Source organism: Cotesia glomerata, linkage group LG1 (assembly GCF_020080835.1).
Source record: "Cotesia glomerata isolate CgM1 linkage group LG1, MPM_Cglom_v2.3, whole genome shotgun sequence".
Lineage (NCBI taxonomy): Eukaryota > Metazoa > Arthropoda > Insecta > Hymenoptera > Braconidae > Cotesia > Cotesia glomerata.
The window spans coordinates 6,285,556-6,311,436 of NC_058158.1; the positions used below are offsets into that span (position 1 = coordinate 6,285,556).

General features: G+C 29.8%; 4 protein-coding genes and 1 long non-coding RNA gene across 7 annotated transcripts; 1 reads left to right on the forward strand and 4 right to left on the reverse strand.

The window, feature by feature from the left end:
- Positions 1-111: 111 nt before the first annotated feature.
- Positions 112-1,698, reverse strand: LOC123275127. Of its 2 annotated transcripts, XM_044743048.1 has the most exons (5): positions 1,320-1,698; positions 1,095-1,233; positions 707-1,030; positions 577-638; positions 112-351 (listed from the first exon to the last, which is right to left on the reverse strand). In XM_044743048.1, the coding sequence occupies exons 1-4, from the start codon at positions 1,445-1,447 to the stop codon at positions 588-590; spliced, it is 642 nt and encodes a 213-aa protein (XP_044598983.1). In that variant the 5' UTR covers positions 1,448-1,698; the 3' UTR covers positions 112-351; positions 577-587. The 2 variants fall into 2 exon arrangements, with proteins under 2 accessions (XP_044598983.1, XP_044598984.1); XM_044743049.1 differs by lacking the exon at positions 112-351 and having other exon boundaries at positions 571-638.
- A 242-nt stretch (positions 1,699-1,940) lies between these two features.
- LOC123275124 (peptidyl-prolyl cis-trans isomerase sig-7) lies at positions 1,941-4,933 on the forward strand. The gene is made up of 3 exons (XM_044743040.1): positions 1,941-2,138; positions 2,414-3,149; positions 4,373-4,933. Exons 1-3 carry the CDS (start codon positions 2,069-2,071, stop codon positions 4,884-4,886), a joined length of 1,320 nt encoding a protein of 439 aa, XP_044598975.1. The 5' UTR covers positions 1,941-2,068; the 3' UTR covers positions 4,887-4,933.
- Positions 4,934-5,056: 123 nt separating this feature from the next.
- Positions 5,057-14,386, reverse strand: LOC123275126 (prohormone-2-like). The gene is made up of 9 exons (XM_044743047.1): positions 14,199-14,386; positions 13,687-13,804; positions 13,496-13,594; positions 13,287-13,419; positions 12,917-13,177; positions 9,622-9,717; positions 9,417-9,502; positions 9,092-9,336; positions 5,057-8,232 (listed from the first exon to the last, which is right to left on the reverse strand). Exons 2-9 carry the CDS (start codon positions 13,802-13,804, stop codon positions 8,125-8,127), a joined length of 1,146 nt encoding a protein of 381 aa, XP_044598982.1. The 5' UTR covers positions 14,199-14,386; the 3' UTR covers positions 5,057-8,124.
- A 1,029-nt stretch (positions 14,387-15,415) lies between these two features.
- On the reverse strand, positions 15,416-15,769 carry LOC123275128. Its single transcript, XR_006511636.1, has 2 exons — positions 15,689-15,769; positions 15,416-15,594 (listed from the first exon to the last, which is right to left on the reverse strand). It is a non-coding gene; the product is annotated as an uncharacterized LOC123275128 (long non-coding RNA).
- Positions 15,770-24,213: 8,444 nt separating this feature from the next.
- On the reverse strand, positions 24,214-25,699 carry LOC123261652 (mediator of RNA polymerase II transcription subunit 30-like). Of its 2 annotated transcripts, none has more exons than XM_044723363.1 (5): positions 25,647-25,699; positions 25,411-25,555; positions 24,832-25,236; positions 24,459-24,715; positions 24,214-24,364 (listed from the first exon to the last, which is right to left on the reverse strand). In XM_044723363.1, exons 2-5 carry the CDS (start codon positions 25,526-25,528, stop codon positions 24,266-24,268), a joined length of 879 nt encoding a protein of 292 aa, XP_044579298.1. In that variant the 5' UTR covers positions 25,529-25,555; positions 25,647-25,699; the 3' UTR covers positions 24,214-24,265. The 2 variants fall into 2 exon arrangements, with proteins under 2 accessions (XP_044579298.1, XP_044579291.1); XM_044723356.1 differs by having other exon boundaries at positions 25,399-25,555.
- Between the last annotated feature and the right edge of the window lie 182 nt (positions 25,700-25,881).

Genomic DNA, 25,881 nt, shown 5'->3' on the forward strand with positions numbered 1-25,881 from the left:
TGTGAGGAATAAATGCATAGCGTAGTCATTTTAAATACTTAGAATATTATCAGTAGAAACTATCTAATCATAAATGTATTTATTCGATCATTGTCAGAAGCAGAAAAAAAATTTTATCACAAAGCGCAATTTATTTATCAGATCTCAATAAAGTACACCACGTCATTTTACTTATGTAACAAATATATAATATCTTGTTCTTCATTGCTCCAAAAAAAATGAAGAAGAAAAATAAATTATGAATAATAATTACTTCTAATATATTATTTAATAGAGTATCAAGTAAAATCTAGCCTTCTAATAATAAATTAATTAACTTCTAAGCAGATCAATTAGTATTTGGGAACGAAACACAGAAAAGAAAATGTTCTTGAATCAAGTATATAATTTTGAAGAACTTAATATTCTTGATTTGAGTAGAAAAATTCTTAATTTAAGGAAACTTTTCTTAATTTAAGGAAATTTTACTTGAGTAAAGAATTTTTTATCTTGATTCAAGACGATTATCTTCTTCAAAATTATATTCTTGGTTCAAGAATTTTTCTCTTGAATCAAGTTAATTTTTTTTTCTGTGAATGTGACGGAGATTATATTTCGTCTTCCGAGTCTGATGAATCATTACTAACACATTCTTGACACTAAAAAAAATAAATAAATATTCAATCAATGTTAAAATATCGAAACTTTATAAAACGTAAATAAATACCTTTACTAAATGTTTTAATTTCTCAAAACAATTATTATGGGCATAGTGACCACAAGTTAATTGTTTCTGGTCTACAGAAATCTCTAGCCATACTCTACAAAATGCACAACAGACTTCTTTTGTTGTCGATGCTGTCCCCGACGTTGATTCAGGAGCTGATGCAGGAGTCACATCATTTTCATTAATATTTGACGGAGATTGATGATTCGGTCGGTATCTAACTTCTTCATGCATTCTTGAAAATGATCCTCTTACTACTACTGCTTCATCATCTTGATCATCTAATACTTCATAATCTTGATCATCGTAACAAAATGAACAATTCTACAAAAAATTTTAAATAATTTATAAGTGTGTTGGTGTGTTTTAAATCAAATAATAAACTTACGTCTCTTCTACTTGCAGGCTGTGCTCTAAAACAAGTTACATGACACAAATGACCGCAAGCTAGTGGATAATCATTAGCAACTACAGCCTGTCCACAAAATGGACAAGTTAAGTTACGAGCTCTTCCTGGATTAAATTCACTGGAAAAAAATATCTTTATTAATTACCTGTTTCTTAATTGAGTTTGTTACATGCAATTATATTCGTATACAATTGGATTGATTACTTTTGATGATTGTGATGATTTTCATGATGATTGTTGTATTGACGTCGTGAAAAAGCATATATAGTAGCTGCAACAGCTCCAACAACCAAACAACATGCTGTTAACGCTGCCGCTGCGAATGGGTTCATACTTAATTATGACTTTTAATTTAAGAAAACTATTTTACGTAAATAAACAGCAAGTTTTAAACTTTCAAAACAGAAAACACTTTAGGGTTATACACTTGACCATATTAACGCAACGAATGCACAATTGCACTGTTTATCTATTGTGTGTTATTATTTACAACTCACAATCCATAAAAAATCAAAGACATAAATAAAGAATTCCCAGAAAAGCATTTTGCTGACATAATACAAGATCAATATTTTATCGACTGAGAAAATGACAATCAAGGACTTTAGGGCGCTTATGTTAAAAAACCATTAATTAATATAAAAAAAAAAAATTCAATTGCAAAATAGTTTAAATAATTAAAAGAAACAATTTTTCACCGTAATGGTTTTTTTGTGTCATTGCTTCGAATTTGAAAGATAAAATTTTTCCGTCTTTTTGTTTTAAAATCGCCTAGAGCGCGAGTCGCAAAAAGTGGTAAACTTTGGAACTTCAGGACTATAGTGTGCGCATTTGTTTACATGAAAAAACATCACCGAGTGTATAACCTTTATTTTGTCTATTTATTCTTATTTAATTACGTTTTCGATTCTGAAATTAAAAACTGAAATTATTAGAGATTTTTAATTTTAAAAATGTCGGTTGTTATTGAAACAACTATTGGAGATTTCACTGTTGATTTGTTCACTAATGAACGTCCACAAAGTAAGTAAACTTATTAACTTTTGACTTATGAAAATTAAGTTAGCCGACATCTAAAAATTTTTAGAATTTTTTTTATTGAAAAAATTATTACAAAAAAATATAATTTAATAAATGAAAAACAATTTATAAACGTCGGTTAACTTTAGTATTATTTTTGACTGACTTAATATTTATTACTAATAATAATGTATTTTTTCATAACTCTTTTATAATTATAAATATTTGTATGTGATAATTTACCTATCAATTAACTTTAAAAATAATTTTTTTTTCAGCATGTCGGAATTTTTTAAAATTATGCAAAATAAAATATTACAATTGGAGTTTATTTCATACAGTAGAAAGAGAATTTATCGCTCAAACTGGAGACCCTACCGGAACCGGTAAAGGTGGAGAAAGTGTATACGGAATGGTATTAGGTGAAAAAGCCCGTTATTACGAAGCTGAGCAGATGCCCAAGATTAAACATGACCGGGTAGGTTTATTGTCGATGGTGAATTGCGGAAATAATATGCTTGGTTCACAATTTTTTATTACACTTGGTCGTAATCTTCAATCTCTCGACGGTGAGCACTGTGTGTTTGGAGAAATTGTTGAAGGGATCGATGTAATTTTAAAATTTAATCAGGCTATTTGTGATGATGTGGGACATCGTCCTCTTCAAGACATACGTATATCCCATACAGTTATTCTAGAAGATCCGTATGATGATCCTAAAGGGTTGGAGATTCCTGATCGCAGTCCTGGGCCAACAGAAGAATGTCTAAAGAGCGATCGAATCGGGGCTGATGAAGCGATAGATGATACGGCTGGTATGACTGAAGAAGAAATAATTGAAATGAGAAAAAATAAGGAAGCTAAAGCAGCAGCGACTATTCTTGAAATTGTTGGTGATATTCCTGATGCTGATATAGCACCACCTGAAAATGTTTTGTTTGTTTGTAAACTGCATCCTGATACCAGTGACGATGATTTGGAAATAATTTTTGGCAGATTTGGACAAATAATTGGGTAATTTTTTTTTTTTTTAATAATTTAATTTGTATAATATTTGTCTAAATTTTCTTCAATATTAATCACCTATATTATTAAGAGAATAAGCAAAATTTTGTGACCAGTGTATTTATATGATAAAATAGGTTTTTATGGTTAAATTTGGTATCGTTGGAAAAGTCTTGACTTGAATTTGTGCCTTTTCATAGTTTCATATCATTATCACCAATATTCAATTTATTATAAGTATTTAGGCTGCATTCGAAAATTCTCTATCTCTAGATACATAATTAAGAAATGACCTTGTATCTCGTGAACTATCAACATTTTTAAAGATATAAGCTCATCCCGATGTTACACTCATTAAGACCTTTCATTTGAGTATCCACATCAATTTTTCATATATTTATATATATTATATATATGTATATCGATGGTCTAATTAGCAATTTGTCTAACTCCATATTTTTTAGAGGGTGATTTTTTAACATTTTGATGTAGCCATAATCGAATTATAAATTATTTGAATGATTCAAACCTGAATATTATATCTCTATTAGATAATAATAATTATATAAAATAGTTTTTTAAAGTGATAATAAATTTTTAACTAATTGTTTTTTTTTTCGTAAAAATAGAATATTCTCTAAAATGGAGTTAGAAAATTTGCTAATTAGAACGTCGATATATGAAAAATATGTCAAAAATGCATGTGGGTACTCAAATGAAAGCTCTTGATGAGTGTAACATCGGGATAAGCTTATATATTTAAAAATGTCAATAATTAAGAACTGACCTTGTATCTTGTCAACTAATGATATTTTTGAAGATATAAGCTGATCTCGATTTTACACTCATCGAGACCTTTCATTTGAGTACCCACATCAATTTTTCATATATTTCATATTATATTATTATTATTATTATTATTATATATATATATATATATATATATATATATATATATATATATATATATATATATATATATATATATATATATATATCGAAATGCATGTGGGTACTCAAACGAAAGTTCTTGATGAGTGTAACATCGGGATGAGCTTATATCTTTAAAAACGTCAATAGTTAAAAAAGTACAGTGCAATTTAACAAAAGTCATTATTTAATAAAGCAAAATTTTATTTATTTATAGTTCACAAGTCACGGCAGTCACATTACATAGTGACTACAAGGTTGCTGGTAATAAATATTTTAATTTAACTATTTTTGTTTTACAGATGTGAAGTCATTAGAGATCATAAGACCGGTGATTCACTTCAATATGCTTTCATTGAATACGCCGATCGTAAGAGCTGTGAAGATGCATATTTCAAGATGAACAACGTGTTGATTGATGACAGGAGAATTAAGGTAGACTTCTCTCAGTCCGTTGCCAAAATGCGCTGGAGAGGTAAAGGCAAAGGAATTTTGCACCTCAATGACAATCAAGTCCAAAATCGCAATATTAAAGATGACCGAAAACGACCAAGAAGTCGGAGCAGAGAAAGAACTGAAAGAAAAAGAAGTAGAAGCAGAGGAAGAAATGAGAGAAAAAGGAGTAAGAGTAGAGAAAGGAGAGATCGCAGAAGGAGCAGGAGTAGAGACAGAAAAGTACGTCAAGAACGGCGGAGGAGTAAAGAAAGGGAACGGAACGAGCGTCGAGAACGAAGTCGAAGTCGAGAAAGAAAAGATCGAAGACGCAGTCGAAGTAAGGATAAGCGTAATAAATATGATCATAAAAAACATCGGTAATCATTGTAATTGATAGAATTAATAAATTTGATACAAATTTCTGAATATATCATTTTTTGAATATTTTAATATATCTTCAAATAATTGATAAGAGTATGAATTAAAAGTTTTAAAATATTTGATAATTGATGTTTGATAATTATCATAGGTTTTAAATAAAGTAAGTTTGCTAAAAAGTTGTAGAATTTATTTTATGGGACAAGAGTTAGATTTTATTAGGACCAACAATAAGTGCATAAGCAATATTGTTTATTTTTGTCGTTTTAATAATAATTATAATAATTTACAGTAGTTAAACATGATTCGGTAAACCAATAATGTCAATTTTAAGATAATTAACTTTGTGTAGTTTTCACAAAATTGTAGAATATAATAGACGATTTTTTTAACTTATTGAATACTCTTTTTTTTTATTCTAAACTAAATTTTTTATAAGTTGTACGTTGACAATAATTATAGAAGATGATAAAAAGTAAATAAACAAATCAAATGTTGAATTAAAAAATGATTTTAAAACACTGATCAGGTAAAAAGATTATTGACAAGCAATACAATTAGATTTAAAATTGTAAAATGTAGACGGTTAAACCGCAAACACTTTTCAAGTGCTACTACACAATACATTCAGCATCCTCACCGTCTATTCAGAAGAATAAATAACTAAATAATGAATAAAGCATTAACGATTTGTTATTACTGTGGATTTAATAGAAAACAAAGCTGATATGTAAGTTATAATTTTAACATGTACTTGGACTAGAAACTGTTTATTAAAAACTGAATTGACGCCAATGACGTCTATTTATTATTATTACAGATCATGAAGGTAAATAATTATAATAATAAATATATATCTATATGTATATACATGGATTTTCTATATGCATTTAATTTCTAAGTTATGAGTAACAAGACTTTACTTTATTTCCATTCACTTAAAAAAATAAATATGTATTCATTAGATAAATAAATATACAGCTTTTAATTTGTTTATTTTTTGTATCAATTATTCAGTAGATTTATGACTATTAAAAAAATACTATTAGTCGTACCGATATTTTATCTCGGTATCATATTTAGGACTATCAAAAAAATTTTTATTTAATCAGTCATCTCACGATTCGGCACGGCAGGTCTTACTCCACCTCCGTGCCCTGCGATTATTTAAAAGGATCTTCTCTGAGCTTGTACTTGATTAATAAACAATGTTACATTTGGCAAGTATAAACCCAATAGATTACAATTATTCTGTATTAACAAATGCTTTGTTCTGATAGCTACAGTGAAGCTTAAAAGTTACGTTAGTAACAAGTTTCTGCGAAAACAGGATTTTTATCTGTTCCATTTATAATTAACTTCAAAAAATTCGCGTTCCATATCAAGATATTCTGACCTCCCTTGAGCAACTTATTGATCAATCGTCCTAGGCTAGTATCCAATATTCTTCTCTGAATTTTTAAATTCTATTTTATTCAGTTTTCACATTTTTTTTCTTTTTTTTTAGTTTTTTATTCATTATTTATAAATAAATAAATAGAAGTATCGAAAAAATCACTTTTTATATTCAGCATCACGAGGAGTTATTCTCGAGTATCTATTTTAGATATTTTAATATGAAGGAAATAATTTCATTAAAAAAGATATGAGATTTCACATTTAATTTATAGCACACTGATAATATATATATATGTGTATATATAAGTTTTTTTTTTATAATTGTTAAATATTAATAAACATTTGTTTTAATTACCACATTCGGCATGCACGGCGGACAAATAATAATTTATCATGTATTCTAGATTCTAGCTGCATATTTTTGTGTTATTATATTGCGATAACTAATTTATTAACAAGGTTTAATATTCGAATGAATACAATGCAAAATAATTTCAATTTACTGTTTGTTCTTTATTATATATTTTTTTTTATGACAAAAATCAATACAAAAGTTTTCTACTTTTATATTCAGTTTCTTATTTTCATGGACTATCAATTTAGTTGCATTGTATTCTTATTTAAGTTCACAGACGTATACATACAGATGATGTAGCAATAAATAATCAAATGTTAAAATAAACACAATTTTTTATAATCACACGACACAGGTATTACGATATATTTTTTTTTGTTTTAAGATTTATAATATTTAATGAATAATTTATTTGATAATTTTTTTTACTCAGAATTAACGCTTGAGCTTAACATTGTGCTGATTTTTTTTTATTTATTTATTTATTAAGAAACGCTCTCGGCAATTATTAATTTCTGTATTTGTATTATTAATTTTATATTTCATTTAAATAAATTACTGTAGATTCATATTAGCGTTGAAGCTAACTATAATTCAAATTTTACTGCATTGGATACTATAATTAAATAAGCAAACAACACAAATACAGAATACGCATAACATAAACTGAAAGGAAGTTAATTACAGTTGAGTTATAGTAAAAGTTAAACTGTCCTGATTAATAGCTTTTGCCCTCTCATAAGGGTTCCTTTGATCTAAATAAATCTATAATTATCGTAGTTAGCTCGTAAAATTATTTATAGTTACAGAGGAGCATAAATTATCCATATGACTCGACAGTTAGTTTATAACTATTATATAATCCCTAATTGATCTTGTTATATAAATTTGCTTAGACATCATTATTAATTCATCTGGTAAATTAAAACTATCAATAGATTAGATATAATGAAAATCGTAATCTGTATCGTGTGAACATTTTATCAAACTAAAATAATACAAATTAAAAGATAACTTATGTTTATAATAATAAATGCAAAATTCTTTGGTAAAACGTATACTTAAATTTAAAATCAGTCGTATCATTTACTCCATATAATATATATATATATATATATAATAATTTGTATATTGTTTTATATAATAATTAATAAGTAACATTAATGTATTCTTTGATCCTTAGTCTTCCAAAAATCACTTTATGAATTTAAGACACACCATATAAATATTTTTTTTTAAAAAAACGTAATTTTCAATCTTAGTTTAAGATATCTTCAGACTCACGTTTAAATATTTTAAATAACATTTATACAGAAATTTAAGAATAAAATAAAAATATATTTTTTCTTTTCCATATAATTATTCAATTGGTAACTTTTATTAACGTTAATCTGAAGATATCTAGACTTATTCAAATGAATCATAACTCGTGATCATTATTTCTTGTCTCTCGTTTTAAATATAATTTTAGAGAAGCGATTGATCAAATTAATATAGAATGCGTTGTGGATAGAGGTATCCTTGGGGTTGTGAATTCATCATCTGCGAAAAGCTCACAATGTCATTGAGATTTCGACCGGCGTAAGAATCGTATCCCTATTAATTATAATTAACTTATTAAAATTGATTCTGATCAAAATTAAAATTAAAATTTAATTATTTTAATTTAGAAAATTAACCCGTAATGGTCATACTGGGTTTAGTTGATTCCATGCACGGAAAAAATTGTTGCTACTTGCGTTATTTTCAATATTTTAACTCAAGCCGTACATGAGAGTAATTCTTAACACTTCCGTTGAATAACTCAATCGTTTTTTAATTTTTTTTTAATTGTTTAATTATAAAAAAAAAGTACGAGAAAATCAAATTTCGAAAAATTTGACTTTTTTTACTAAAAACTTTATTTTTTAAGATAAATAAAAATGACCTCCGGGGTTCTACTCCGGATATCGCATACTTTGAAAAAAAAGTGGTGTCATGTCGAGCTTTTCAAAAAGTATATTTATTTGAGCAATTGAAATCGTAAATTTCCATGAATCTCAAAAAATCTTCAAACAATAATAGATGTTACCACAGATACCATTTTAACCCTTTAGAGTCTGACCTTGAAACCCCACTCTTGGGTCTTACTATGGATTTGCGCTCTCCCCACTACTCTCACGCGAAGACGTTTCAAGATCCTCTGACTCTAAAGGGTTAAATGATATCTTCGAAGCAAGAGCAACTCAAAAATTGCCTGGGGTCATCTAGACCCATAATAACCACTACGGGTAAAAAAAAAAAAAAAAAAAAAAAAAACATTAAATTTTAAACTCAATTATTTTTTAATTTAAAAATAATTGCCTCTATATTTTTAACGGATGCTTATAAATATATTTACAATCAATTTATGGATAAGCCAGTAATCCATTTAGATGACAAAGATAATAAATAAGATTAAAAATTTTTATTTTACCTGAGAACGTTTCCGTGAAACTATAAACCTCTTTTCCGATGGGTAGTAAGTGTGCTGAGGATAAAGTGAACCGTATTGAGCTGAACCATATTGTGCATTCTCATAAGGAGGTACATACTGAGTGTTATACTGCTCATAAGGATTAACTGGATGTGTTCTCGGGATTCCAATTTCTGACGGCACAACATCTGAATTAAGATTAAAGTGATGTGGAGAATAAATGGGTCCTTCTAGCCATGCACCAGCTGAATAAACCATAAATTCAAAAATTAATTAGCATTTTACATTAGCAAGATTAAATAAAATATAAGCTACAAATTATTACATCTTGGATCCTCGTCTTCAAGTTCCGCAACACTACCGTCGTCGTCTATGTTTTCGTACTCGTCACTGCCGTAGTTTCTCCAGTTTCTGAAGCATAAAATAAATCATCTGTTTAGTTGAAAATAAAAAAATACAGAAGAAATAGTAATGTTATTTTATCTTATGATAAATAGTAAATTATAAAAAAAAGTTAAATTGTCTTTTACCTGTTACGAGAGCTGTTTTCCCAGAGGGAGAGCAAGGCTAAAAGATCTTCACGGTCGAGAGCTCGTTTGTATCTCAGTTCTGGGTAAGCAGGTGGGCTGTAAGAAAAAAAAATTTATTAAATCTATTAATATAATAAATAAGAGTTTGTTTATTTGGTTGTTTTGTTTTTGAAACTTTATTGCCATGAAAACTTTTTCAATTATTTAATAAAATGTCAACTAAGTTTTAGGGCCAGTTTTTCAATCCGGGATAAAATTTTACCCAAGATAAAAGTACTGTCAATATAATAAAAAAAAAAAATAAATAAATAAATAAAGAATTTAGCGACGTGATATTGCTTTCAGTTAGTTCTTCATGAATTTGGTTATTTATTTAAATAAAAAATAAATACATATAAATAATAATAACCCTCTTATTGTGTCATTTAAATTATTTTAAATTAATTAACACAATTATAGATTAATAATAGATATGTCAAACGCAAGATATGAGCTCAAAGAGCTCAAAAGCATAGAACAGCGACCGCTTTGAGCTCGGAGAACTCAAAATAACACATAACTTGTAATTTGGAGATCGAAGAGCTCGATAACGTTACAAATGCAATTTCAAGTGCTTAGATATAGAATTAGCGGGAAGTTGGAGGGATGGCCTTCAGGATCATCCATTTTCCTAAATTTTATTTTATTTATTTACAATCAGCAAGTTGTCACAGTTGGAGATTAATATTTCTGTGACATGCGGTTAATGTTTATTTATTTTAATTAAAAATAAGTGACTGTGCTAAATTATTTATTTTTATTATTATATTGGCAGTACTTTTATCTCGGATAAAATTTTATCCTGGATTGAAAAACTGGCCCTTAATAACTGTTTTTATTGAATAAATGTTAAAAGTAAGAAATTTATTTTTTTTCTATTTGAAAACTAATATTTATAAAAAAAAAATAAGTTAATATATGAAGGACATTAACTATAAAACTAATTTACTGAGAAATAACCAAGTCTTAAGTAAAAGTTATAATTACTTATTGATTTTTTGACTCTTCTCTGAAATAACAACTAGAAAATACAGATACTCTAAAACTTTTCTCCGTAAAAAAGCAAGAACTAAGCTAATTTGTCTAAGAAAGAAAATAAACTTTCATTCACTGACAGCTTAATGTATGTATATACCTATTCATGAAAAAAACATCTTACAATAATGGTTTGTTTAACTTAATTTTAACGCTTAATATGCAAAGGCAGAGTAAACGAGATAGTATTAATGCATTTAGGGAGCAAATTTATTCAGTCTATTCTATTGAATAGTAGAGAGGAGTGCATAGTTTGTAGTTTGTCGAGAAAAGCTCAAGAGGAAGAGAATCGGTTAATGTTGTTATCTGGCAAACTGCCGAGTCATCAGTAGTCCTTCGCTATGACCTAGTTTCCCTGGAGACTCCATTCAGCTTTTTCGTAGCACACCAACCAAGCTTCAAGCTCACTCTCCTATTTTCCCTTTCTCTCATTCTATTTCCTTTGCGTCATGAGTATCGAACGCTCAGCCGCAGTGTGCAGACTCCAAGACCAGGATGATATCTATATACTCATGCATACATCCATACATACATTCATATAAAAGCATTACAGTAACACAAATTTTATTCTGTGACCAAGTTATCCAGAATTAGAGTGAGAGAATCGAATATAGATAAAAGTACGTAACGTAAATAGTCATAGCACGATATTTTCCCTCTTATCTCATTTCAAAGCGTTACATTACTTCATTTTACTATTATCCTAAACCTGACTAGCCAATTATCAATTTTTCTTGTCTCTACACTGAAAAAAAAATTAATTTGATTTGAGAGAAAAATTCTCGAACCAAGAAAATAATTTTGAAGAGGGTAATTGTCTTGAATTAAGACGAAAAATTCTTTAATCAAGTAAAATTTCCCTAAATCAAGAAAAATTTATTAGTTCAAGAATTTTTTTACTCAAATCAAGAAGATTAAGTTCTTCAAAATTATTTACTTGATCCAAGAACATTTTTTTTCTGTGTACCCTGAAAAAAAAATTAACTTGATTCGAGAGAAAAATTCTTGAACCAAGAAAATAATTTTGAAGAGAATAATTGTCTTGAATCAAGACGAAAAATTTTTGAATCAAATAAAATTTCCTTAAATCAAGAAAAATTTATTAGTTCAAGAATTTTTCTTCTCAAATAAAGAAGATTAAGTTCTTCAAAATTATATACTTAATTCAAAAACTTTTTTTTTTCTCTCTTATAAGACTCGTGATAAATTTTTCGTCACAGTAGTCAATAAATTTTACTTTGTATTTAATTGGATTTTAGTGAATGACGAGTCCACCCACACACCCACGCCAAGAAATTGACTTTTCTAGTAGTATCGTGTGGAATTGACAGAATAAATAGTATCTGATTGATATAAGACATCAGAATGATTGATGTTTATCCTTAACCGGGTATTTGCGGTAACTTCTACTTTTATATTCATACGCCCATTGAATTATTAAGTCTGACCTCTCGTTGACTAACTCTACTGAGTTCCCTTTCTGTCTTTTCATAGCTCCGTAAACTGTCAAATACTAAAATTAACAAGTTGTCATGACATAAAATTACAAAAGATATTTATAGTTTAGTATTGTAATACGAATGTGGTATTGATTAAATAATAAACGATGATTTGATAAATTATTGCTGCGTGGGTGAAAAATAGTGCTTCTATTGAATTATCATCGTTACTTGTGTAAATGTCAAACCGATTCAAGATATTGGCTCCCGTATTGAATAAATAATAAACGGGAAAATTTAATAGACTGACTTTAAAGAGATAATGTGAATAGATAGAGGAACAGAGACTGAAAAAGGGTTGTAGTTGATGACATATAATACGGTCAAAGCGAAGGACGTCAGTGAAAACAGATCAAACGAATTTGTTCTCGATAAATTTAAGCGGTCATGCAGTTAGTTGGTTCTTCAATGGCAATCTACAGGTGGGCTTCTGTAAAGCCTTTTTGTCACACCATCATACTCGCTAAAAGTTACTTGTCATTTGACAGTGATGTTCATTAAATATAAATGAGACGTCGTTGAGAATAAAAGGAAAAGGTCTTGATGGCTTTTACTTTGATTCTTACTTAATAGCTTTTTCAAATTAATTTTCCTTGGTTTATTATTATAATTATTATTACCATTATTACTCTGGTAGCTTTATTTTATTTTGCGCTGTGGAACATGATGAAAATAGGTATTTGGCATTATTATCAAATGGAATAACAAGGAAAATAAGTTACCTTCGTTTTGCTTGAATTAAACTGGTCCGTTGAGTACTCCGGGTGGTAGCGGGTGGTGGAGAAACGGTTGTCGCTGATGGTGATGAAGTTGATTGGGTTGGGCGGGTTGTAGATGAAGGACTTGAATTATTATTATTACTTCCGGCTTTCTCAGATCTTTTACGACGCTCTTCGCTGTAGCTAAAGTAACGTGGATACGCTGGAATTTCCCAGTTTCTTGGTAAATCATCGTTGACCTCATTCATCATTACTTTACCGTACCTAAATAAATTTGCAAAATAAATAAAGAATAAAAATATAATTTATTAAATATTAAATCTAACAAATCAAGTTAATATCTTAAATGATAATATTTAACAAAAATATTTACAGATAATTTTTTTCGTAGGGTGAAAAATTGTCACGTTCATACATCGGGTTCAAGGGTTGCTTGTAGTCACTAAATCCCTCTTCATCCGATAAAGCTGCTTTTACATCTTCAAATCCTGATGTTCCCAAAGTTCCTTTTTATCAATGAAATTATTATTAAAATTTATCCTTGATTTAATAAAATAATATTGAATAAATAAATCAAATTACTTTTTTCGACATTCGTGTTGTGCGAAGTAGACGCTGCTGTATTGTCAACTCGTCGGTTTTGCTGATTTCCAAACATCAATATTTCTTGCGTTCGCTTGGCTGTAATCATACCAAATTATTTCATTAAATTCAATTATAATCAGCTAATTATAGCCGAATAACTATGGTTGGAATTGAGAATCTTTGAATACCTTTAGGTCGCATAATTTGATCGGCTTTAGCAACATCTTCCAATAATCCAGTAGCTAACGACTCAACGGAAACAACGACAATCCCCACGAAAAAAAATCGTGTCCAGGAAAAAGTCATCTAAAAATAATTCATAAAGTTTTTATCAGAGTTATAATTCATGAGATTATTTTAATAATACACTGAGAATTATGCATAATGAACGATAAAAAATACGCCAGTAAATTTCTCTACTCTTACTTTGTTATTCATGATTATAATCTGTTTAATCTATAAAACTTGTATTAACATAAATTTTAGATTATCAGAAAAAGCATTGAGATCAATGAACAGGCTCAAAAAAAAAAAAAAATAAATAGCAAGCAGTTGAAATGTAAAGCACGAATTTTGACACTTGTTGCCTCGAACAAACTCTTCAGCAATTCCACGTAAACAGAATTTTCAAGTGCCATTTAAAATTGATGAAATTAAATTTAAAAAAAATATAAAATATTTTAATTAAAATAAAAAATACCTTGTCGGATTTTTTCCTCGAAGAAAGATTAGTTTTTTTTACAATAGCCTCGTTAAAATATATTATCGCCGAGATCACTGAGTTCAGTTGGAGCACCTCCGTATTCAACGGCGGACAATCCAGAAGTGAGCCAACACCTATCGTGAATAAAGTCCCGGGTAGCAATGGGGTGCTCGGGGCAAATGAGAGGCGGAAGCCGTGTAGGTGGGTACGGTCGATCAACCATCTCTACTCTGACATCCCCTCCAGTGACCAGCATTCATCGTCATCCCCTTCTTATTTTTATATTTTTTTTGTTGATGTTTTTTTCTAGATAAAAGAATGTTATGAATAGAAAGAAAAAGTACCGATATATATCTTTGACTTGGTTCACTGCTATTGTAGTCTTCTTTAACACTTATCATCTTTGTACATTCGTATGTCGAAAAAATGTACTGGATATCATATCCAAGACACCCCATATTTTTATGATTATGTATTATAAATATAAGTAATATTACTTAAGAATTTCATTTAGAAAAAAAAATTATAGGAGTAAAAAACTAAATTTTCAATGTTCGCTAAACAAAAAGCGAGTGATTGAGACTACAAAAAAATTAGTAAAGAGCTTAATAAAAAGCTGCAGTGTAATTGGTTTTTTTATCAACTCATACGTACTTAAGCTGGTAATTACTAAAACCTAAAAGCATATTAATGAAAGTATGTAATTAAACAAATATTGTAACAGATTAATCTCAAGTGAAGATTAATATTAAATTTTTATTTTATTATAAACTTTGTAACTCAAAATGAATATTTCATCTGAGAGATTTAATTTTAGATGAATAAAACTTGACGTAGTAAAAGTTATGTTTAATTAATCTTCCCAAGGATAAAATGTATGAATTTATATAATTTAAAATTTGAATATGAAACTGAAGAAAAGTGGAAACTCAGAAGCAAAAGGAAGATAAATTGATTAAAAAGTAAAAACAAAAAATTCAAGCCGAGCTGAGTTTCTCTCAATCGTTTTACTCAGTATCTATACAAAGTTTTACTTGTCTTGTTTTGTAAAGATCAGCTGGCTTTATATTTTACTCCCTTTCTCTGTTCTTATACCACGTAAAAGTAATATCACAACTACAGTGAACTGAACGCCCACGTGACTGTAACACAGCTTAAACGCCCACGTTGTCACCACTTGGTTCTTATAAGCCAAATTCAATGTAGTATACAGGTACACACGTAAATCAAACGGAGAAAATACCTATTCTTGTTCTATTTTATGCTTCACGTGGAACACAACAACACACACTTGCTCTTTTCATTATACATGTACGTCAGTTTGTATTCATCCTCTTTTTTCCATTGATCCTTTTTGATTAACATCTCTCGAAATTAGTTTTTCTTAATATTCCTGAAAGAATATTTATCATTTAACTTTAATAGCTAAAAATAATTTAATGGACTTTCTAATTTAATTTCAATATTAATAAATAGTAATTACTTACATAATATAATATATAGACAAATAAACGAATCATCTAATGGATTGTAATTCAATTAGCAAGTCTAAATTATAATATTTTAACAATCTATTTAATTTAATTTAATAATTAATTCATTTATTAGCATAAAAAAATTAGGCTGGATAAACGTGATAAATGAAGAAAAGAAAATCACTGAAACATTTTCAGAATAAACAAAGAGAATTTAGTAGGCATTATATAGATCATGTGATAGCCCGAAATAAATAATAAAAAACAAAAAGGAAGAAGTGGAGAGAGAAAGAAGCTGGTGGAAATTTTGTATCTCCTGATTTCTATAGCAGCAGAGTAGCCCCGGTTTTTGCGTGGGCGCGAGCACCAGTATCTGCACAAGTGCGAGTTAAAAGAGAATGAAGAAAGCAAGAGAATGAGAGTAAGCGAGAAAGAGTCAAGCTCCGAGACCTGAGGGGTTGTTGAGGAGGGTTGAGTAGAGGCCAGAGGGTAGACGGAGAGAAGAGGTCGCTGAGTATGAGGGGTGAAGGAAAAGGTAACCATTGACGTCACCCGTTGGATTGTTGGTATAGCGAATCAACGTTGCCATATGGCTTTACTTGTATTGCTTAAAATCATCTCTTCTTGTCAAAGGACTCTTTCTCGCTGATGCTAATGCTGGGTTGTATTGTGTTAAGGGTACGATAGGTGAAAGTAACTATGAAAAGACTACCTCAGCCATCTACTGTATATTTACTACCCTCTTTAAAAGTAAGAGGGTAAAAAACGTATGAGTATCAACTGTGAGGTATGAGGTATGAGTTTACTTGGAGGAACTTTAAAATGTGTTTTCTACACGGCTAGATCCTTTGATAATTTTTGTCGACGTCACTACATTTTATTCACCCTTGTAATCTAAAGAAATTCTACTTCACGTAGCTCATATTACTGTTGTTTGACACATACTTAACGTGGTCATTTTTAATAGATTTTATAAAAATCCGACTATCGTATTTGTCTTCGTGAAGCAACCTTTAAAAAATTTCGCTATGGTCCGACTTAACTGAAGCTGAGTTAGAAAATACACATGGTTTAAAAGTTTAGGCGATTACGGAGGTCGAGTTCAAATTTAAGCTGAATCAAACAATTCGTTTAGAAATTACAGCATTTCAAAATTTTGAAAATTTGAAAATTCCACATTTTTACGTACACAAAAAACGAATTTCTTGAGCCAAGAAAATTTCAAGGAAAACGACAGTTATTTTAGAGCAAGAAAAAATTTTCTTGGCTCAAGAAACTTTGACTTCATTCAAGAAATTTTCAACCTTCCTTAATATTTTCTTGAGCCAAGAAAATTTACACTCCAGTCAAGAATTTTTTTTTTCAGTGTGCTTTTCCTTCAAATAACTTTTGGACGCGTCAATATATTTGAATTCTGTAAAATGCATCTAAAAACTGATAAATTAAGCTTCAATTTACACATTTAAATGAATTTCTAGACTAAAAAATAGCTATTCTGGGTTCATTTCAATGAAATTTTACTCTTGCAGTCGTTTCTTTTGGCTTGGTGGTTGTAATTTAATGTTAAATAATGATATTAAAATTCTACTTGCTGATATTGTTGTAACAAAACCAGCAAATTTTTATTTTGAACAAAATTAGTTCTAAATATTTTTTAATTAATTATTGAATTTTTTTTTTAAGAATGGATTAAATTATATATTATTATATTATTATGTTATAAAAAATAAATTTTCTGTATTTGAGAAATCTACTTCCATTTCGGCTACCGAATGGTCTTTTTATAGGAAGCTTTCCTGACTATTCCCGCGATGCTGTCCGTGCGGCTGTATGTATGTATACGCGCGCGCGCGTGTGTGTGTGTGTAAACTTCTTATAACTTTTGAACGGCTTGACCGATCGGATCAAAATAGGTGGCGATCCAAAGAGTATCATTGCCATTAAATTTCGTTAAAATTTGAATCAATTCGGTTAGCTAGATTTTGAGAAATCTCAAAAATAAAATTTTCAAAAAATCGTTTTTTTGGAATAATTTCTAAACGGTTGCATCGATCAATTCCAAAAACTATTCCGCTTTTGAGTTTGAAAAACCACGTCGATTGCCACCAGTCCCGTCAAAATCGGTTGATTCGTTCGAGAGTTATCGAAAACGAAAAATTTCAAAAAAAGTGTTTTTTTGGGATTACTTCGAAATTCCTCGTTCGATCGATTAAAACTTAAAAATCCATTATGAGGTTTCAAAAACTGCGTCGAATGCCACCAACCGCGTAACAATCGGTTCATTCATTCAAAAGTTATTGCGGTTTGAAAATTCAAAAAATAGTGTTTTATCAAACTTCTATCAGACTTTTGAGCTCGAAGAGCTCAAATGCATAAAGAAGCTATCTGTTTGAGCTCGGAGAACTCAAAATAACACAGATTTTGTTCTTTTGAGCTCGAAGAGCTCAAAAACAAAATAAGTGAAATGTTAAGCGTTTAGGTATGGAGTTAGCGGGAAGTTGCAGGGATGGCCTTTAGGGTCAACCATTTTCCTAATTTTTTTATTCATACTTTAGCCTGAAATAATTTTATTGAATTATTTTCATGAAAAAAAAAATTAAATCATATTTATGAAAATTTTTAATAATTATATTTTTTTTTAATGATAATAATTTAATATTAACAGCAAAAATTTATTCTTTTGCAAGCTCGTAAGCTACGCTGTCCTCATTAGAGTTGTTCATTCAAAGTCTTATTGTATTATTATTTTTTATCTTCTGCAACATAAAATATAAAATGTGAAGTATAATGAAGTAGATAATTTTCCAAGTCCTTGCGCATCATGTTGATACATACTCATATACGTTTACTAAATATATATACATATATTAAATTTCAACAACTATGTCAGCATCAGCAGCCGATCGATGAAACAGTCCACTAGCTCACTGGCTGCGTAGTAAAGCCCGCCTGTTGATATGTTGATATGAGCCCTGGGATTCATTCATGAAATACTGTAAAATTGCCTGCTGTTAATTCTTTGATATATTGTTCTCTCAACAACATGATTAATGTATTTGGATTTTAAACTCTAAATCTAAGCACTTTTTGTGGATATCCGATAAATCTGGATCATGAAAATAATATTTTTAACTAGGACAAAGATATTTTTATTCACAAAAAATATTATAATAAAAAAAATAACGAAAGAGCAGTCGGACGTGCTTTTATATTTTTCTCGAATATATAAATGCTAAAACTTTTTTTTCATTTTTATTTTATAATAAAATGATATATATAACTTACACTCGGATGTACACATACGTATGTATATATTACCGTATAATGATAGATACTCGAATGAAAATGAAAAGTAAATAAGTTTTATGTTGTGAATAACAATGATAGTCTTTTTTTTCTCATTACAATAAGACCTTGTTATTTGCAAAGATGTGATTACTTGTGATTGTTGACTTTAAAATCTTTTTTAGATTTTACGAAAATTTAATTCGCTGGTAGCTAAAAATTTTTAGAATTTTTTTATTGAAAAAAATTATTATACAAAAATTTTGAAAAAATTTTTATTATTTTAATTGATTTGTTATAATTACTTAAAAAATTGACAGCTGTCAGCTATCACTATACTTCAGTATTATGTATAATCTAGATTTTTTATAAAAATTTAATTCTGAAACGAATTAAAAAAATTGCCAAGTGTCTGTTGTTTTTTTATAGTGTCATATAGATCACTAGCTTTTACCCGCCCGCTCCGCTGGGCACTTCATAGAATTGTATTTTTAGAGATCTAGACTTGAAATTTAATGGGAGTATTGTTTAGATTTGTACAGATTTCAAATTTCATCAGATTGGCCCGTACCTTTTATCCCTGTGATTATTCTACCTAATATTCATTGTAAATTTTAATGTGCAATCACTATGACATTCCAGTGGTTTTTTTCCAAAAATAAATAATGACTGAAACGAAGAAAAAAATTTGAAATGATCATTGAAAGTTTCAGTTAAAGTAATTGCGCGTCTCATAAGTGAAGTTGAAATTTGGCTAGCTTAAAGCGTGACGAATTTTGCCGTTAATTTAAATTTCCTCCGTGACATCAATTTTTCATAGAAACTTATTTGTACATGTTTTTAACGAATTCTCTTAGAATAAATAGCCAAATTCCTTTTTCACATCTCAAGTGCTTAGAAAATGCATTCATTTCAATCTGTTACGTTCCCGCGATCCGGTAATAAGAACAATTCATGGGTTATGTGATCAGCAAAAATAAAATGTATGTAAAATTCTTAGTCCGTTGAGTGAATAGCTACATGTAAAGTTAAATTTTGGAAACCTTACAACGACTTTTTTTGCCGCTGCCAAAGACACGATTGTTGTGAGAAAATATAATTATTAAAAAAGGAAAATATTTAAATCCGTTGGCCTTGGAGGCCATTCCCGTAAGTTCCTGTTTCTCTTGAGATTCTATCAAATTCTATATCTGTAGGAACTGTACTTGAAAAGTATAAATTTTTTGACAATTATCACTCCCACACTCTTATATGGGAGAGGAATTTCATAAGATCCTATTCGAGAAAATTTCTACATTATAAATAAAAGGTTTCAACAAAACTTCAAGTCCATAGAAACTTTTGTTTGGAAATGAGAGATTTTCATTGTTAACACCCCTGCGATCCCTTCTAGGGTTAGAATTCGAGAAAATTCATTCTTAGCTGAACTTGACATCATACACGAAGATTCTCACCAAATTTAGAGTCTGTAGAAGTTACAGTTTGGAAATTAAAATTTTAGATTTTAGCACCCATCCCCGAAATTCCTATCGGAAATAGTCTTTATTGAAGTTCATTGTGAGATGATCTCTACATAAGAAATAAAAGATTTTTACCAAATTTAGAGTTTTTAGAAGCTATATTTTGGAAATTAAGATTTTTTATTGTTAACACCCACCCCCGCGATCCTTATTGGAGGTAATTCGTTGTAAAGTCCGTTCTTAAATAATTTCTATATTATATGTAGAAAACTCTTACTAAATTTGGGGTCTGTAGGAGCTATAGCTTGGAAAATAAAAGTTTTATTTGTTAACAACTACCCCCACAAACCCCTGTGAGGTGAACCATCGTGAAATTCGTTCGTATATTATTTCTACGTCTCTTACAGATAATTCTTACCCAATTTGGAATATATGGGAGCTGTAGTTTACAAACGGGAATTTTTTATTGTTAACGCCCCCGCAATTCACTTTGAGGTAGAATATCGTAGAATTCGTTCATAAATTATTTTTCCATCACTTACAGAAAGTTCCTACAAAATTTGGAGTCTGTAAGAGCTACAACTTTAAAATTCAAAATTTCCATTGTTTATACCCATCTCCGCAACCCCTGTGGGGTGAGATATCGTAAAATTCGTTTATAGATTATTTTTATATCTCTTACAGAAGATTCCTACCAAATTTGGAGTTGATAGAAACTATAGTTTACGAACGGGAATTTTTCATTGTTAACGCCGTCGCAAACCCCTTTGGGGGAGGAATTTAATAAAATCCATTCTTAGCTGAACTTGACAGGAAAATTATACCGGAAGATTTCTACCAAATTTAGAGTCTATAAAAGTTACAGTTTGGAAATTGAAATTGAAAATTCTAACACTCACCCCCGCAATCGCTATTGAAGGTAGAATTTATTGAAATCCTCATTTAGATCACTTCTACATCACACATAGAAGACTCTCACCGAATTTGGAGTCTGTAGGAGCTATAGTTCGGAAATTTAAAATTGTAATTGTTAACACCCACCCCCGAAATCCATATTTGGAGTAGGTTATCATTAAATACGCTCTTAGATTATTTCTACCTCAAATATAGCAGATTCTTACCAAATTTGGAGCCTATAGGAGCTACAGCTCGGAAATTTTAAATTTTCATTGTTAAGACCCACCCCCGCACTCCTCTGTGGAGTGGGATATCGTAAAATTCGTTCGTAAATTATTTTTACATCACTTACACAAAATTCATACAAAATTAGGAGTCTGTAGGAGCTAAAAGTCGAAAATTTTTAATTTTCATTGTTAACGTCCACCCCCGCAATCCATATTGGGAGTAGATTGTCATAAAATCCACTCTTAGATCATTTCTACCTCGCATATAGCAGATACTTATCAAATTTTGAGCTTTTAGGAGCAACAGCTAAAAAATTCAAAATTTTCATTGTTAAGACCCACCCCCGCATTTCTCTGTGGAGTGGGATATCGTAAAATTCGTTCATAAATTATTTTTACACCACTTACACAAAATTCATACAAAATTAGGAGTCTGTAGGAGCTAGAAGTCGGAAATTTTTAATTTTCATTGTTAACGTCCACCCCCGCAATCCATATTGGAAGTAGATTGTCGTAAAATCCGCTTTTAGATCATTTTTACATCACATATTGGAGATTCCTACCAAATTTGAAGTCGATAGGAGCTATAGGTTAAAAATGGGAATTTTCTATTGTTAACGGCCCCGCAACCCCCCTTGTGGGTGGAATTTCGTAAAATCCGTTCTTAGCTGACCTCTACTCGGTGAAAGGAATATTCCTACCAAATTTCAAGTCGCTACGCCTTATGGTTCCAGAGATATCGTGATGAGTCAATATATAGGTGGGAATCTCTTATATATATATATAGATAATATAGTTTCTCATTCGATTTTATCGATCGTAAAAATAAGTACCCCATCGATAAAAGTTTCAAATTACGATTCCATCATTACACTTTTGTTCTTCTCAAGGAAACCTAAGCTTAGCGTCATTAATCGTAAGTAATTAACCATCGCAAGCCTGCAAATAAAATTAATTATTATAATAAATAAAAGTTTATTGAATCATTATAAAGATTATTATTATTTAAAATATTAAATAAGCAAAAATATAAAAGTCATATCCGATTTCTTCAGTGCAAACACGTGACTGCGTAAAAATACTCAAGAGAGTTCAAGACAAAGGACTTGAAAAAAAAAATTGAATTTTCGAAGAAAATTTTTAATTTTGAGAAAAAACTTTTTATTGATGTCTGCTCATTTTAGGCAAAAATATATCAATTCTCAAAATAAATTTTCTTATATGCCCCTATGGCTCCCAGTACTCATCTCGGATGTCATATGGTCGTAAAATAAAAATTCAATTTATTTTTTCAGTCCAAAAAAATTTTAAATTGAAGAAAAATGATTTTTTTTTCATTTCTTCACATTCCAGCAAAAAGTATCTCGATTCTAGAAATAAAATTTTTTTCATTCACCTATTCGATTCATTACAACAGTCGCCTTCTAGAGTAAGAAATTATTAATACATTTACAGGCGGTCTAGAATCATGGACTATTTTTCTTGGCGGAGTAAAGATTATTCAATCGTGCTATAAATTTTACATGATATAGAGGGAGGTTCCCTGATAGCCAGCGCTTTCTCAGTAAGTGTTGACTTCCAGCAGTTACGGTTAATTTATACATCAAGTTAGCGGTAATTCTTCACCCAACAACAGTTGTAAGCAAATTGACGGAAATCTACGGCCGCAACTTGAATACAAGTTAACAATCAAACTTGTAGTTAAATTTCCTTTCAACTTTACTACAATTTGACGGAAATACTTGTACAGCAAGTTTTGACGTCTATTTGCAGAGTAAGTTATAGGTAACTAATAGGTAATTGCTCGCTTTGCCAACTCTTTCCGTCAAGTTTGCTTCAAATTGCGGACGTAGATTGACAGTAAGTTATATAGGTAAGATGGCTATCAGGGTTCACTCTCTCCTTTTGTTTTATGTTATCCTTTGTTGGTAACAAAGTATTCAAAATTATCTCTGATAGCCATCTGATAGCCAAGTTGGCCGCAACTGATTGCTGTCAATCGGCTTACTGCCGCAACTTGTCACCAATTTGGCGGCAACTCTTAGAAAGTAATCCTCGGTTGGTGTCAACTATGTTCACCAAGTTGTCGGCAAAGTTGCTCTGAAACTTTTTCACACCAAATTTGACGATAAGTTTCTCAAGAAATTTATCGACATATTTGCGTAGATTGGTCTTTTTTCTGAAACTTGTTGCCAAGTGGCGCCAACAGTTACAGAATTCGGAAGTTGACCGCAAGTTGTCGCCAAGTTGGAGCAAAGCGAGAAAAAGATGGTCTCGCCTGTTAACAATTAACTCAAACTTTTATTCAATCTACTGCCTAAATTTGTAGCCAACTTGATGAAAAAAGTTGCAAACCAAACTTTTTTACTTAAGTTGTCTACAAGTTACACTGCAATTTGACGTCAAGACTTGCAGTACAAGTATTTTATTCAAGTTGTAGTAAAATTGTAGTACAATTTAACCAAAAGTTCGGTGTTAACTTGTATTCAAATTGGGGCTGTAGATTTTAGTCAATTTGTTTACAACTGTTGTACTGTAAAAATTTACGGCAAACTTGATGTCAAGTTAACTGTAACTGCTGAAATCCAACTACTTTTAATCAAAGCGTGGCTATTAGGGATAATTTAAAAAATATTTTTTATTTCAGTTAATGAATTAAAAAAATATATTTAGTTTTTATAAAATAATTTATTTAAATAAATACATTAAATAAATTTATCCTAAGATCGCCGCATATGTAGCATTATATTTATTTCTGATGTTATCAATCGTATATGATCGATAATTTCCTTCAGGTGACGATTTTTTATAGTTAATTGCTGAAATTATTAAACAATTATTAATAAGTAGTCTTTTACTCATTGCGAATAATTAGGAAACATAACTGTTTATAATAAAAAATAAATTACTTACTTCTATTAATTGATTACGCTCTTCACAGACTTGGCGATAGACTTCGGAGTTTTTTTTTTCATCAGATTTCATATCCCACTCTCCTTTGAAGGGAATTAAACTTTCAATGTGGGTGTATTCCATACCCTGGAGGTGGCTATTCTCATTACATAAGTTATATATCCTTCTTAAGTGTGTACAAAGCGTACAAATATTATTTAAAGCTATCATCACGGATTTTTTGGTTTCAACCGATGTAGCGTATCCTTGATGAGGTCCTATAATAATAATTTTTAATCAGTACCACAATTTCAAATAAAAATTGAAATAATTATTATGAATTATAAATCAGTTATAAACTAATTAATTAATCTTTGAAAAAAAAAATAGTCACCAGTTGGAGGTTGAATATTTTTAAGCATTTGATAAAGTTCCTGTACTGCTAAGGTTATTTTCTGGACTGTCTCTTGGCCCTTTTTGCATATAGCAACTGGGGAAAATTCTTGCTGTCTCGGTTGCTGCTGTGGTTGTTGCTGTTGTGGAACTTGAGGCTGCATTGGAGGAGCAGAAGGTTGAGGTGTCTGAACTTGATTAACAGCCTGATTGTTCTGAGAAATCAGAGCTGTCTGTTGCTGCTGTTGTAACTGCCTTTTTTGCTGTTGCATCTGCTGGAGTTGTTGCTGCATAAGAGTTTGCTGTGCTAATTGTTGACGCTCCTGAGTCATAACTTGCTGGGCCATCGGATTTGGGCCAACGTTTCCACCCATTCCGGCTCCAAATTGCTGAGGATTTATCAAACCTGAATGACATTAAAGTTAGCAGTCATTTAAAAATTTTTTAATTTTATTTATCAAAAAAAATTTGTTCCAAAAAATTATTTTTAAAAATTTCTACATGTCAATTTTTTTGCTATAAAATTTTTAAAATTATTAAATATATACTAAATTAATTTTCATCAAACCTGATGACATACCTCTTTGCTGCGGGCCCATCAACTCTGGCGCAATTTGGCCGCCTCCAAACTGGTTAATCATCGCTTGCTGCTGGGGTGCCGGGAAACCCGGTAGGAAAGACTGTTGTTGTCCAGCCATCGTAGTAACTCTCTTATTTTTTTTAATCTACAAAAAATTTATGTTCTTATTTATACAATATTTTCATCAAAATATACATTCTTGTTTAAAATTATTGTTTTAAAAAATGTTATCTTACCTCTATAACCTCTAAAAAATAATATTTATTATTTTATTTTACACATAAACAATCGGGTTATTTTTTAAATATCTTTTTTATGTACATAAATATAAAAATATGTACTCAAAATTAATAACTATTTAATTTTTATCCATATTATATATTTTAATAAAATTAAAAAAAATTTATATTTCTAAATTAGTATACAAATATTATACAGTGTATTTATATACAGTACACGTGTTAGCATTTA

Excerpts from the sequence above, each read along its gene's own strand:
- LOC123275124 (XM_044743040.1), top strand. The coding sequence starts at position 2,069 with ATGTCGGTTGTTATTGAAACAACTATTGGAGATTTCACTGTTGATTTG. Across the intron at positions 2,139-2,413 it reads CACTAATGAACGTCCACAAA|CATGTCGGAATTTTTTAAAA; the intron begins GTAAGTAAACTT and ends TTTTTTTTTCAG. Across the intron at positions 3,150-4,372 it reads AGATTTGGACAAATAATTGG|ATGTGAAGTCATTAGAGATC; the intron begins GTAATTTTTTTT and ends TTTGTTTTACAG.
- LOC123261652 (XM_044723356.1), bottom strand. The coding sequence starts at position 25,528 with ATGGCTGGACAACAACAGTCTTTCCTACCGGGTTTCCCGGCACCCCAG. Across the intron at positions 24,716-24,831 it reads AAATATTCAACCTCCAACTG|GACCTCATCAAGGATACGCT; the intron begins GTGACTATTTTT and ends TTATTATTATAG. Across the intron at positions 24,365-24,458 it reads AGCGTAATCAATTAATAGAA|CAATTAACTATAAAAAATCG; the intron begins GTAAGTAATTTA and ends TAATAATTTCAG.
- LOC123275127 (XM_044743048.1), bottom strand. The coding sequence starts at position 1,447 with ATGAACCCATTCGCAGCGGCAGCGTTAACAGCATGTTGTTTGGTTGTT. Across the intron at positions 1,031-1,094 it reads AGCCTGCAAGTAGAAGAGAC|AATTGTTCATTTTGTTACGA; the intron begins GTAAGTTTATTA and ends AATTTTTTGTAG. Across the intron at positions 639-706 it reads AATTAAAACATTTAGTAAAG|TGTCAAGAATGTGTTAGTAA; the intron begins GTATTTATTTAC and ends TATTTTTTTTAG.
- LOC123275126 (XM_044743047.1), bottom strand. The coding sequence starts at position 13,804 with ATGACTTTTTCCTGGACACGATTTTTTTTCGTGGGGATTGTCGTTGTT. Across the intron at positions 9,718-12,916 it reads TTAATTCAAGCAAAACGAAG|CCCACCTGCTTACCCAGAAC; the intron begins GTAACTTATTTT and ends TTTTTCTTACAG. Across the intron at positions 8,233-9,091 it reads TTTCACGGAAACGTTCTCAG|GGATACGATTCTTACGCCGG; the intron begins GTAAAATAAAAA and ends TATAATTAATAG.